A 14,927-nucleotide genomic window follows, 5' to 3' on the forward strand; every position below is an offset into this window, starting at 1 on the left:
TCAATGTCATCCAACACAGCAACAAAAAGAAGGACAAAAACCACATGATCATCTCTGTAGATGCTGAAAAAGCATTCGACAAAATTCAACATCCATTCATGACAAAATCTCTCAACAAAATGGGTAATAGAGAGTAAGTACCTTAACATAATAAAGGCCATATATGACAAACCTACAGCCAACATTATACTTAACAGCAAGAAGCCGAAAACTTTGCACATAAGATTGGGAACAAGACAGATGCCCACTCTTCCCTATTTTATTCAACACAGTACTGGAGGTCCTAGCCACGGCAATCAGACAAAACAAAGAAATAAAAGGCATCCAGTTTGGTAAGGAAGAAGTCAAACTGTCACTGTTTGCAGATGACATGATATAGTACATAAAAAACCATACACACTCCACTCCAAAATTACTAGAACTAATATCTGAATTGAGCAAACTTGCAGCATACAAAATTAATACACAGAAATCTGTTGCATTCTTATACACTAACAATGAACTAGCAGAAAGAGAAATCAGGAAAATAATTTCATTTACAATTGCATCAAAAAGAATAAAATACCTAGGAATAAACCTAACCAAGGAAGTGAAAGACCTATACCCTGAAAACTACAAGTCACTCTTAAGAGAAATTAAAGAGGACACTAACAAATGGAAATTCATCCCATACTCTTGGGTAGGAAGAATTAATACTGTCAAAATGGCCATCCTGCCTAAAGCAATCTACAGATTCAGTGTAATCCCTATCCAAATACCTACAGCATTCTTCAATGAACTGGAACAAATAGTTCTAAAATTCATATGGAACCACAAAAGACCCCAAATAGCCAAAGCAATCCTGAGAAGGAAGAATAAAGCAGGGGGAATCTTGCTTACCAACTTCAAGCTCTACTACAAAGCCACAGTAATCAAGACAATTTGGTACTGGCACAAGAACAGACCCACAGACCAGTGGAACAGAATAGAGAGCCCAGATGTTAACCCAAACATATATGGTCAATTAATATACTATAAAGGAACCATGGATATACAATGGGGATATGACAGCCTCTTCAACAGCTGGTGTTGGCAAAACTGCACAGCTACAGGTAAGAGAATGAAACTGGATCATTGTCTAACCCCATACACAAAAGTAAATTCAAAATGGATCAAAGACCTGAATGTAAGTCATGAAACCATAAAACTCTTAGAAAAAAACATAGGCAAAAATCTCTTGGACATAAACTTGAGCAACTTCTTCATGAACATATCTCCCTGGGCAAGGGAAACAAAAGCAAAAATGAACAAGTGGGACTATATCAAGCTAAAAAGCTTCTGTACAGCAAAGCACACCATCAATAGAACAGAAAGGCATCCTACAGTATGGGAGAATATATTCATAAATGACAGATCCAATAAAGGGTTGATATCCAAAATATATAAAGAGCTCACGCACCTCAACAAACAAAAAGCAAATAATCCAATTAAAAAATGGGCACAGGATCTGAACAGACACTTCTCCAAAGAAGAAATTCAGATGGCCAACAGGCACATGAAATGATGCTCCACATTGCTAATCATCAGAGAAATGAAAATTAAAACCACAATGAGGTATCACCTCACACCAGTTAGGATAGCCACCATCCAAAAGACAGACAACAAATATTAGCAAGGTTGTGGAGAAAGGGGAGCCCTCCTACACTGCTGGTGGGAATGTAAATAGGTTCAACCATTGTGGAAAGCAGTATGGAGGTTCCTCAAAAAATAAAAATAGAAGTACCATTTTACCCAGGAATTCCACTCCTAGAAATTTACCCTAAGGATGCAGGAGCCCAGGTTGAAAAAGACATATGCACCCCTATGTTTATCACAGCACTATTTACAATAGCCAAGATATGGAAGCAACCTAAGTGTCCATCAGTAGATGAACGGATAAAGAAGATGTGGTACATATACACAATGGAATATTATTCAGCCATAAGAAAACAAATCCTACCCTTTGCAACAACTTGGATGGAGCTAGAGGGTTTTATGCTCAATGAAATAAACCAGGCAGAGAAAGACAAGTATCAAATGATTTCACTCATCTGTGGAGTGTAAGAACAAAGCAAAAACTGAAGGGCACAACAGCAGCAGACTCACAGAACCCAAGAATGGACTAACAGTTACCAAAGGGAAAGGGACGGGGGAGGATGGGTGGGAAAGGAGGGATAAGAGGGAAAAAGGGGCATTAAGTTTAGCACACATAATGTAGAGGGGTGCATGGGGAAGGCAGTACAACACAGAGAAGACAAGTAGTGATTCTATAGCATCTTACTACACTGATGGATAGTGATTGTAATGGGGTATGTGGTGGGGACTTGATAATGGAGGGAGTCTAGTAACCATAATGTTGATCATTATGATTGTACATTAATGATACCAAAATAAAAAAATTAAAAAAATAAAAGAAGGCTTAGAGGGCATTAGAGAAGCTGATACTATCAGTTCAGGGTGTCCTGCAGAGTTCTGCCAGGCCCATCATAGGCGGGTGCCAAAGCTAAGCATCCCTTTATGTAGAGGAATTGACATTCTTCCAATCACCTCCCTCTCAAGATCTTGAGCCTTTTGAGGGCAGGAAGTTCAGATCCCTCTTGCTCACTGGGGACTCTGGCTCATGGTGAGTGAAGTATATAGAAGGTTGGTCTGAACTGATTGGGTGGGGACTGAAGGCCATTGGTGGGGTTAGTGCTCTGAAAAGGAATAAAGCTGTGGTGTATTTCCATTTCAAGGGTACAAGCTATTGTGTTTTCTCATTACCATTACCTGGTAGCAGCAACTAAATATAATATCTCATTGATATTTTCCATGGAGGTCATGACCATTGCTAAATAGAGTTCCACTGGCACTTGCTTTAAAACAAATAAGAATCGTTTTGATGTAGCAGAGCCACTGTTCATATGCAAATGATCTGCTAAGTGGCTTTAAAATGCTCACTTTCTCAGTGAGCTGAACACCCCTATTGTGTTTACCTTTCATATTTGCTTAACCCTACATAGATGTGATAATCTTATTTTTTTAGTGCAATGATAATTTAAGTCGCCTTCTACATTATTACAAAGTAGAATTTTGAACATCAAAAGGTATTAGAATTTATGGTACGTATTTTCCCCTTAGGGAAGTTGTGAAGGACGAATTTTAGTTTATAGGAGTATAACTCCAGGAAAATATTGCAGATTCCCATTCTCATAGTTGACTATGATGTATATGTTCATATAATATACCTACCTACATATTAATACATGGAAATGTATCCAATCTTATTGCACAGTTTTAGTATTCTAGAATGTATACTTTCTGATTACTGGGGAAGCTATCTTGTATAAAGCTTGTATCTCACAAAGTATTATTTTTCCTCCAATTGCCCTGAATTGAAATGTGAATATGAAAGTCTGCAAATGGGTGGGTTGGTATTAGGCTATGGAGAGACTCTTGTTTTCTTCTTGAAACCTCCTATTACAAAAATTAAAAGGAAAAAGCCCAGTGAAAATGAGTTATTCAACAGAGAGTAGATGACTATTTCTTTAAATGCGCAGCTGGAAACTGCCGTTAGAAATACACAATGATCACGTTTTAGCACCGATGTGACTTCGCCCTCACCTGCTTATTGTTAGTGCCATTTTGAGCCCTGATGGTTTCACGTTCACCCTGTCTGTCCAGTGCATAGAGCCTCTTTTATTTCCCACAAGGAAAGGAGAAATGGGACCCACAAGAGCTGCACGGAGTGCAATTGAGCCTCCAGTCCTTGCTTGGGCACTCATACTGGGTCACATAGGATTCCTGAGGTCATTTTTAGTTCAAAACTCTTCTTACAAAGCCATATTTCTCAACCTTTAGCAACCCACAGGGCTTCCTGATCAACACAGCCTCTCACAATTTCTTGTAACGTTGTTTAAAATTTCAAAACAAATGTGACCAGTAGCATGCCTAGAACCAAATGTAATGCATTATAGTATTGATGATACTTTTTGACACCTACACCTATGCCTACACCATTTTAGAAAATCTGACACCTTCAGGAGGGTGAAAGAGGACAAAGAGGAGGTAAAAGCTCCTCCACTGGGAATTTCTACCTTGACACCATCCAGCAGGATTGGCTTCCCAGGAAAGACCAGCCGGCTGGGGCCCTCCCAGGCGCAGAGTCGGGGGCTCACTCCCAGGGAATGGGCTTGGGCTGGCCGGGTAGGCTCACGATTCACTCCTTCTCTCACTGACAGGCTTCTTTGCTTTTGTTTCTGTTCTTTCCTCTTCCCTCTAGAGCATCGTGTGCACTGGGCGGCGTCATTGGAACCCCGAACCCTTCCTGGTCCACTGCATCCAGTCGTGCGAGGTAAGCTGCCTGTCCTTCCCCCAACCTAGACCTGAGCTCTCTGGTCCGCTCCACTCTCAGGGACCTGCGTCCTTCTAACTCAGGATCTGCCCCTTTCCCACTCCCATTCCCACTCCCACGCCGTATGCTTCATCGCTTCAATACAGCTTCACAATCCCAAAATTACAGATACCAGGATTTCTGATTTTGGCTTTTTTTGTTGTTGTTAGCAAAATCTCCAGGGTTCCGTTTTAAGTGACATAATGAAAAATAAATGAAAAGCAAACCAGAATTATTTATGGTTTTGGGATTCTCTGACTGGGCCTTATGTGACCTTAGTTAGATCAGGGTTTGCAGACTGGTGGCCAGACAGATTTATCTGGCCAGCACAGCATCTAAAAACAATTTCGTTTGGGTTGCCAATATTCAAAAATTGGGATTTTCACATAAAATCCTTAGGTGTATATATAACATTACACCCGCAGGCACACACACACACGGACACACATACTCCAAATGAAACTAAATATAAAAAATTTTGTGCAAGGAATTTGCTTTTGAAAAACAGGACTCTCTGGCATCCGCTGTAACAATAAGCTGGATCTGAGTAGCAGCTACACCTGCCGAAGGGCATCTTGGTCCTGCATCTCCTGTGGCTTCTTACTGAGCACGCTTCCCTCATCTCCATTAACTGCCTGGGTCACAGCGGCCTATGTTTTCCACTTCTGAGGTAGACCTGTAGATTCCACTGTTGATTAATCCAAACTAGACCTTCACTAGCTTCCAGGAATCCTGCCTACTTCTTCATGAGAGGATATCCCCACCAGAGAGGCACTCAGGGTGCTGTGAATCCCTTAGCTGGCTTCCCAGGCATTAATGTAAGGAAGAGTCAAGAATGAGGCAGAGCCATGGTGAGGGAAGATCACCCAGGAATCCTGACATGGGGGCGGGAGATGCTTCACACACACACACCATTTAAGTCCTCTCACCCTGGGAATAGCCGGTGACAAATGCAAATACTCTGGTCTCAGTCACTGTAGCGCTTGTCGTCCAATTCTCTCACTAGAAGTAATTAGGCCACTCAGCAGCAGTACTTGGGTAATTCTGGCTGCTGCTCCTTGTGTGCTGGAGACAGAGCTCCGTCCCCTCCCCCAATAGCCCGCCTACGCCCCACACCCAACCCACGTGCATGTTAGTCCCTCGATTCTCCCTGTCTCTGTTTCTCTTGATCTAATTCTGGGAAATTGAGATCCACGTGAGGCCAAAGAGGGGGAATGGGTGGGGTGTGAGACACAGGGAAAACTGGGTGGGGAAACAATACCATAAAATAGCTTTCTGAGAGTGCATCGGGAAAATGCTAGCATGGAGTGTGCTTTGTTACGCGTGGGCCAACTAAACAGCTCACCCTCTGCCATCATTAGAAAAACAGATGGCAGTGGTGGTGGGGGGAGGAGTGACTCATCCACCGGTCAGGGGGCAAAGAAAGGGGAAGAGGAGGCCAGGGAAGGAGGGAGATAAACAGACAGAAGACTGGGGAACTGGGAAGAGATCAAAGGGACCCTGAGAATTCCCTTCTGCTGCCTCTATGCATGATCACCCGAGGGAGGGTGGATGACGGGGCTTGGAGCTGGCTCTGGTGTTTCCCAGAAGCTTACAGCACAGAGCTTTCTCCAGCATCCTATCCTCCTCACTGTTCCCAGCACAGCCTCTGGATCCCTTATCCAGAGCTTCCCGGACTTCATCAATCCCCTTGGTGATATGACAAAGAGCAAAACCTTATTCTCTCTCATGACTCCACTGCCCACCTTCTGCCATGCACAGCTTAGCCTTGACCACCTGGTGGCTGTGGGTACCCCCACTTCAGTGGTTCTCGAAGTGTGGCCCCTGGACCAGTAAAATTGGCATCACCTGGGACCCTATTAGAAATACACATACTCAGGCCCCATCCCAGATCTTGCGAATCACGGACTCTGGGTGTGGAGTCCAACAATCTGTGCTTTAACAAGGCCTCTGGGGGAATCTGAAGACCCCTGAAGTCTGAGATTCCCTGCCCTGGCCACTATGGGAGCAGACAAGAAGGTTCCTAGCCTGTGGAACCCTAATTTGAAGATTTCTTTGTCCAGGAATAATTGTAGCCAGCATTATTTCCATGCTGATTGTTCTACTTCCTGAGACTCTCTGGGTAGGACGTATTTGAAAGGATGAGATTTTGCTTCTGCTCTGCTTACAGAGGCTAGGAGCAGAAAAACAACCACTTAGGGGAGTGGAAGGAAGAGACAAAGAAAAATGGGGAATCAATGCCCATAGGAAAGGACAGGGAATTGGATGTGGAGGAGGAGGAGGAGGAGTTCCAAAGAGATGAAGAATAAGAAATGCAGACAGGCAGGGTGAGGACGAGAAAGAAAGGGCAGGCAAGGCTGAACCCACATGTTCTCGGGGCAGTGTGGTAGACAGTCAATTCTCTACTGGAGTCAGTTGGATGCATTAGGGTGAACTGAAGGGTGTCCAAGGCAGACAGCAGGAAAACAGACCAAGAAGGCAAGATAAACCAAAGAATGCTTAGGTGGGTGAGGGAAAATTTTTAAAAACTGCAGCACAGAAATCTGACTTCAGATTCACCACCACTTTCAAATTCATCACTTAGTTCCCCAGTATCTAAAAAGGATTTTCTCTTTTTGCTTTCCCACAGTGAATATAATTCTAAGATGTCTCCTTCAGGCATTCAGCCTTGGCAGAGGGGAGTCCTCATTCTCAATTTCTGCTGCTCAGCCCAAGGCAGTGAGTCCATCAGCTCATGATTCTAGCCCATGGTTCATTCATGTCCCTTCTGCACCTCTGTTTGTGCCATATCCCCTTTGCCACAGAGATCTAGCCCTCAATTCTGCACTCTTCTATGCCTCTCATGTTAAGAGGCAATTATAATGTTTTCTCTGAAAAATCTTGTGTAAATGGTACCATCTTTTCATTGTTATTTATGTTCCCTTGTCTCAGCAAGAACACACACATGCTGCATAGCTGCAGTCGACACTTGTTCACACCTTACATTCTATTTTGCTAGTTGTGTCTTGCATTTGGTCTTCTTGACCTGAGCACTTCTGGTATTTTTCATTTTTTTTTTTTTAGTAAGTTGCAAATGGGCAAGGAATGGCTACGTGGTTGGTGGGAAGGTGTTGGAGTCAAACAAGTGTAGATTCAAACCCTGGATGAGCTGAGTGTCATGAACCTTAGTGACTTAATCTGTATTGGGAAGTGGGGGCAACAAAGCTCTTTAATGAGTTGTGATGAGGGACTAATGTGATCATGTACATAATGTGCTTAAGCCTCAGGCCAGGCCAGAGACCCCTGACAGATGCTTATGAAGCGGCAGCATCTGTTGTGAACCAGTAGCCACTCTGTGAATGCTTTCTGAATGCGTGAAGCAGAATGAGGAGAGGGAGCTGCTGGAGCAGCCTCAGCATGATTAGGTGCGAACTTTGAGGATGGGAAAAGGGAAAGAGCAAGAGAAGAAAGGAGAACAGGCTGTTCCCGTGGAGACCCACTGAGATCCATAATTCACAGGTCACTTGGAGACAGCTGCTGTATGCACTTGGCCACCGGGTCAGTCCGTCACCAGACCATCACATGAGCTCTACTCCTTCCTACTGCGGCACCCCCACTTGGGGCTGCATTTTTCACCTGGGCTGTTGCACTGGTTTTCTAATTGCTCTGCCTACTCAGACCTGTGCCCATTAAAATTACAGAAAAGCATGCAGTTAGTCTATGATAACTGTGTAGAAAACAAATAGTTATTCTGCCAAATGCTTGCCCAATAAAGTATACTCTTTTCCCAGCATGGAGAGAGAAAGGGAGAGAGGGAAGGGGTGTGTGTTTTCCTCATTTTATGGGGTAATAAATGAAGTTAAGTGTTCACTCCATCTATGAGCACTATGATACTCTCAGATCATATGAATATTTTCTTCTCTTTTTTTCCTTCCTTCCTTCCTTCCTCTTCCATAAATGCATATTCACCAATTCTGCCAAAGTCCACTGTCTTAGGTTCAACTCAGACTAAGAACATCTTGTTCACTGGGGTATGCAGCTGGGAAAAAAAGACTACACTAACTGAGTCCTTTTAGATAAAAATGATTAATTTCCTTCCTTCAGGATGATTAAAATGGAGTGCTCACTGACCTCTGTTTTGCCTCTGATTTTTCTGCAAGCATGTATGTCTTAGAAGTTCATCGTTTGCTTCCCAGATTTCTTCTGATATTCTCACTTCAACCCTTTGCTGGTTCTTGCAGAGTTGTGCCCTATCTTTTCAAAAGAGGCAGCTGCAAAGGAGGGCAGAGGCAGGATGAAGACCTAGGTTCTAATTCTGACTCTACACTGGTTAGCTATGTGTGGTATCTGCCTGGCTTTCTCTCGAGATCTTATGATCAAGTGAAACAACTGATGTTAAGGTGTATAATTTGTCAAATACATAAATATTCATAGTGATATTGCCTAAGAAGTGATACACATTACTATGTGGGGATAGGTCTTATGAACAATATATTAAGAACAAAAAAGCAATCCATGTACACTAGATTTTTTCCTTGTAAGTATTGTATGCTGCAGGTCGCTGTGGTCTTGAGGCTTCTAATAAACTTAAAAGGGTCTTTAAGACTTTTTTGGAATTTCAAGTAAGTCTTTCTGGGCATCAGTGACCATTTCTCCCATCAAGTCTTACACATACCCTAGTAAATGCTTACTGTTCCACTTACCAAGGTATTTCAAGATCATCTGATAGGTTCATGCCTCCAACAGTCTGTAAGCTCCAGAGTGGTAGGATGTGCATTTCATCCACTTTGTATTCCTTTTAAAAAGCTCAGGTCTAATTCTTTAGTTATACCTGCATCTACTCGCAAAAGCAGGAAGGGATAGAGAGTTGAAGACAGAACTTTCATGAAGGGAGTCTTAAATTGGAAAGAATGGATCAGTCTTCTGAGAAGCGGCGCAGCAGATGTAAGGTGAAGGACCAGATGGATTAGTGGAGAATAAAAACCCTGTGATACGTAGAATCAGAAGGTCTTGCAACAGACACAGTGGGGGCAGCGTGGAGTGGCAGAGGAGGCTGTCTGGGGTCTGGAGGCAAGCTCACCTCAGTCCCCTCCCTGTTACACATTTCCTCTGAATTTAAGTTTCCTTGGCTTTAAAATGAGATGGATAAAATTTCTCTCTTAAACTTGTTGGTCAGATACCAGGTTCGAAAAGTATGGAGACACACATCTGGAGCTGTTGTTTGAGAGCTTTGGAGAGGCCACACCCCAATGAAGGGTGGATCATGCTCATTTTTCTAGAATAACTGCCAACCTCCCTTGTTTCTGGGGACTTTTGCCTTTTACATAGATCCTGATCTTGACGCTACGCATGGGTCCTTCTCTTCAGAGGCCCATTGTCGAGATTTGTGGCCTTCCTGGTTAGCTTTGATTTCTTATTACCTGGATGGGGTGCATTTTGCAAATCTGTTGTCACTGTCCTTTCTTGGCATCAGTCCAGGGCCAGTCCTGCTTTTGGTTTTGCTATTGCCATCCTGTTATGAGCTGGCAAGAGAAAACTCAGACTACAAGGGGCTAGATACAAGAGTCAGAACATGTAAAGGATGTACAAGTGCCTCTTGTATGAATGCTCCCTGACGGTGTGATCAACATTAACTGATTTTCATTTATCAGTAAATCTGAGTGATTTCTGTTACTCAAAGCAAAAGTAATGCTTTTTCCCACTATTTATCCTCATAAGACCATGACAGGCAATGCATATGCAAGTGTGTATATGTTGAGAGAGAGGTCAAGCTTATCTGGAGGAAGATTGGGCAAAGGGTTGCTTGCTAAGACTCTTTGGAGCCCCAATCTAATCATACTGATGTTCTTCAAAGAATGAGTAGCCATCAGAAGACCGGAAGAAAACCATGGGGTGTATACCATTTTAAAAGAAAGGGGGTTTGAACAATAAAGGTTACATACCTGCAAGTTTGGTTTTTCTACTAGAAAGAGTTCTAGGGTAAATTTCTCTAAGTTCAAGTCCTATATTTATAGGGAACATGCTTTCCTTTGCCGTGTTTTGTGACAGATTGGTTGGTCAAAAAGATAAAGGAGAAATCACTTCTTAAATTAAGCAGCTGTCATTCTGGTCCAAATGATATACTTCTGACTTAAGAAGGCGGCTAAGGAGTTGGCCACGTGATGGAGCTCACCGTAGATCGTGTTGAACGGAGGTGGCCCATTCAGTGGCCCGCTTACGGCCTGTTCTGACTACCCCTCATCTTTGTTCATTTCATGCAGGCAAAGCCCTCGGCTGGTAGCTTTCTGTGCTTAGGAATGACCTGGGGTGTTTATTTTAAATATGCAGATTCCTAGGTTCTGACCTTCCCTCCCAGTTCTTACATATCAAGTCTGGTGTGAAGTCCAAGAATATGATTTTTTTTTAAATACCCCAGGTGCTTCTAATGCAGGTGGTCCTCAACTGAACTTTGAAAAACACTGCACGGGGATGAATTAATACACTCACACATAATTGTATACAGCAGCATCCCGCTCACGCGTTGGGAGGAAAGGATCCATCTTCCAATAGTTCTTGAATAAATGAAGAAATCGCCTGAAATAGAAGAAAGTTCAAATAGGTCAAAGATAGATAAAAACATCTAGCATACCATGGTAAAACTGAAATTCTTCTAAGTCAGAAAAGACTGGATTGTTTTAAAATTATGTAGTTAAATTTCAAAAATAATTATGGCTCATCATGGGTAAACAGCAACCTGGCAACATAACTGTGATCTTAAAACAAGCTAATGACAATAAGTATACTTGGCACCAACAGAAAATTTGAGTATTCCATTATGTCATTATTCTCACCATTGATCTGATCCTATTTTTACTTTAGGTCTAGCTTCCATAGCCACTAGAAAATACAGAGCATGTTGAAGGTGACAAGAATAATATCAAAAGCTTGATAATAATACCTTTGGGGAAGAATCAAAGGAACTGGGGTTTTTAAGCCTAAGAGAAGGACAATGGTTAGTGTAGTAAATATTTTACATAGAGAAGAGTTAACAGTCATCATCCCCCAATAAGAACAGAACAGGAAATAATGGGCTTAAGAGACTGAATGAACTACTTAAAGTAAATCTGTGGGAAAATACCTGAAAGTGTTAGATTTTATACAGGTTATAAAGAGAAGGGTTTAGGAGGTATGTTGGTCTTTGGAGCCTTTTAAAGGGATATAGATTATCCTGCTTGAAATGGTTAAACATTTTCTGCCATCTCAAACACAGAGCATTGGCATTCTCTTCCCCTGTAAATCTAACATGCCATGAATTTAAATGTAAATATATTTGTGTTCTCTTAAAGCAACTTAAATGTAGGTGGGCAGTTGTATCGTTTTTTCACATTACATAGTTGATACCAACAATCTTCCATCACGAATTCACTCCATCTGCTGCACTATTCCTCAGATTCTTTCTTCTATGTTGTCTTGGACCTCTCTCTCCTCCCTTCTATTGTTTATATTCCAGATGGTAGCCTAGTTAGCTGGGTCTAGGACAGGTGCTTCTTGATCACTCATGGGCACTGCCTGGGTTTACTGGCATACCTCTATGGGATGCAGGGGCTCATATGTAATTCATGAGGTGGAAATGATGGCATGAAAATAGAGTTTTTATTATACTTTTTTTTTTTTTGCTCAGAGTTTGAGCCAAGAAAAGGTCTAGAGGAGCTAGAATCAGACTAAAAATTCCCATTCTAAGGAGTGTGCTTATTCTGGGGTGCAGAATGCCTGCATACAGATCTGAATGAGGGTGTGGGTAGGGCTGGCAAGTTTTATACATAATAACTGAGTAACTGTATTGGAGTTCTTCATACCGACCATGTGAAGCTCCACTGTAGCATGGCAAAAGCTATCATCAGCCTGATAATCAAGTTGAGGGCTCCTTCTTCTAAAATGTGAAATGAAATGTATGTGCCTGGGAGACTCCAGTGCACAAATCCCACATTCCCAGTGGCAGCTAAACTGGATGCACGACCTCCTTTGGGAAAGCAGGAAGGAGCATTTTCCCCCAAGATGGAATATCTCAAGACCTAAGTGAGTCAGACAGTTTTGTATTTCACCCCGAGAGCTCTCTGAGACTCACAAGTCAAGAGAGAGCAGAGAAACCTGGGCCAGCCAAGCACCAGAAGGAATGCACCTGGGTGACCCTTGCTACAAATGCAGAATCTCACATCCCACTCTCGGAGTCTCAAGCTCTGGGGCTGGGACCTGGCTATCAATTGTACCAGGCCATCTGGAGGTTTCTGGTGTTCTGTCAGGTGGGAGGCCTGTTGGTCTAGAGTTGGAGGAAAATAGCAGAATAGTGACAACTGTGAGTGACTGAAGAAGACACCAGAGTGAAGATTCCTCTGATTCCAAGCCTCTCCTTTCTCTTCCCTCTGCTTCATAGTGAAACCTCAGCAGCCATTCCTTTGCATGTCTGTCTGTGAGGTTTACTGCTTTCACCATGCTTCCATGGTAGCTTTTCCATCATAGATCATCACAAATTACTTTCAATAAATGCCCAAGATCTAGGCTAGATGGAACTGCTACTGCCTTTTCAAAAAACACTCTCACCTGAGTATATCTTCATAAATTCCTTATTAAAAAGAGAAAAAAATGTTCTCTTTTCTATGGTCTGTTCAACTTTATCACTTGGGCACAGGTGATTGTGACGTGAACATCTCATTTCCTTTTTATTTATATTTTCTCATTTAAATAACAGCCAACAATTTAACTTCTCTTTGCCACATTTTAGCCGTTTGCAAGTCAGATATCATCACTCCTTTCCTGCTTCTGAGAGGACAGATCTGAGGGGCTTAGTTCTCTTTTATGTTCTTGCCAAGTGCTTTAGGATCTAGGGGTGGAAAGGCATTATGAAAATGCTAATTCTGGAGGGAATAATAATGGTCTAGAAGCTGACAATGGAGACAGCTGTCCTACGTCTAGAAGGGATAGTTCAGGTCCTTGCAAATCTAAATCTGAATATGTGTTAGATGTGTTAAAATCCAGAGAAAAATGGAAAATTAGCTTAAGTTGGCGCTGTCTTCCAGATCCTCTGGCTGCCAAATTCCAATACCCTGGAGATTTGTTTGTGAATTTCGCTGCCAGTTTTGCGCAGTCTCTGCACCAGGCTGAAAATCCGGGCATGTCTTTGGCTTGTCCAGAGGCCCATTCGGTTCAGGGCTCTACTTTAGATCCTCCAGCTGGAATCTCTGAAAATCAGACTCCAAATGCTAATTAGGACTAAGTTTTCATTTTGAAAGCTAAAACCATTGTTTTCTTTTCCCCTGCTTTTTAAAAAAAGTGAAATGTTAAAAGCACAACCATGCAAATTGTAAAACCTCATCTGGATTACCAGCATTCCTAAGAATGTGTGCTGGTCTGAAACTCATGGAGCCGTGCTATAACCCCCCGGTGGGCTTCCTAACTGGCTGCATTTTGCTTCTGTTGTCCTCAGCCTTCTGGGTGGCCCCTTTCTCACTCTGTTAATTCCCTGTAGGGCAAGGGTTGTCCTTTTTGCTCCTCCCACTGCATCCTTTCTCTGTTTCCTCTTTGCCTTTCCTTGTTTTTCTGTTCATTTTTCTTTTTCATTTCTAGCCCAAGCTTGCAGACAATTTAAATATTACTTGCCTGCACAATTGGCATCACAGAAATGCTACCTTCTTTTCTTCAACCTGGCGGACCTTCCGGATGCTTCCCAATGATTATATTGAGGTTATAAGAATTAGCAGGAAGCAAATCCAATCAGTTATATTTGTAAATAACTCTACCTGTTTCACCTTCTCATGGGAACTTTGCCCCACTGAGACTCCTAACTGTACTTCTAAAACGTGTTTTAAATACGCTTTAAGCACAAGTTAAATACATTCACCGAGACACTTCATGAATTCTATAAAGCATTGGTTAATTCACCGTCATGGTAATGCATAATGCCTTTTTAAAATTATTATACAGACAAGCTCTTCCAGAAAGTTCTCTTGTCATTTGAGTCATTTCTAATTCATTCTACTAAAACAGATACTCCTTGTAGTGGAATTATTTCATTAAATACTTGTTTATTAGAGTGACTGGGTGCTAGCATTCTATTAAGTCTTTTGCACCTTATTTGTTTTTAGTCTACAAAGTATATATGTGTAACTGTATACACATGTATATGTGGGTGTGCATGTTTGTGTATCTTCCTCAGATTGACCCAACAGTGAAGTAATGACAAAGAAAAGAATGACATTCCCAAAGCGACTACATTTATTTGGAAACTGCAGCAAATAGCATGTGCAAGACAAAGGATGCACATTGCAACCCCCTGACTAATGGGTCTAATTCTCAGCTCCCCCCTTATTAACTCTATTTTTGTGTAATATTTTTTAGCTTAATTTTAATTTTATGGAAGTAGTACATGTTCCTAGTTCTAAAAGCCAGTTAGCAACCCTTTCCCCAAACCAGAAGTGCCTGCCCCTCTGTTATCTGACCTCAGCCTCTCTGGGCAGAGGTAACCCATTTAAGTCTTTTTTTGCTCCTGCTATTTCACTTCTTTTATTTCTTCTGGAAGTTACAT

At 42.1% G+C, this 14,927-nt stretch overlaps 1 protein-coding gene across 2 annotated transcripts in view; it reads left to right on the top strand.

The window, feature by feature from the left end:
• The window catches only part of PAPPA2 (pappalysin 2), a 264,631-nt gene that overhangs the window by 222,532 nt on the left and 27,172 nt on the right, over positions 1-14,927 (top strand). For both annotated transcript variants that reach the window (XM_057507904.1, XM_036916746.2), the window contains one exon: positions 4,280-4,351. In XM_057507904.1, coding sequence (XP_057363887.1) covers positions 4,280-4,351 — 72 coding nt within the window. The remainder of the gene's footprint in view (positions 1-4,279; positions 4,352-14,927) is intronic.

Source organism: Manis pentadactyla, chromosome 9 (genome assembly GCF_030020395.1).
Source record: "Manis pentadactyla isolate mManPen7 chromosome 9, mManPen7.hap1, whole genome shotgun sequence".
In the NCBI taxonomy this organism is placed as follows: Eukaryota; Metazoa; Chordata; class Mammalia; order Pholidota; family Manidae; genus Manis; species Manis pentadactyla.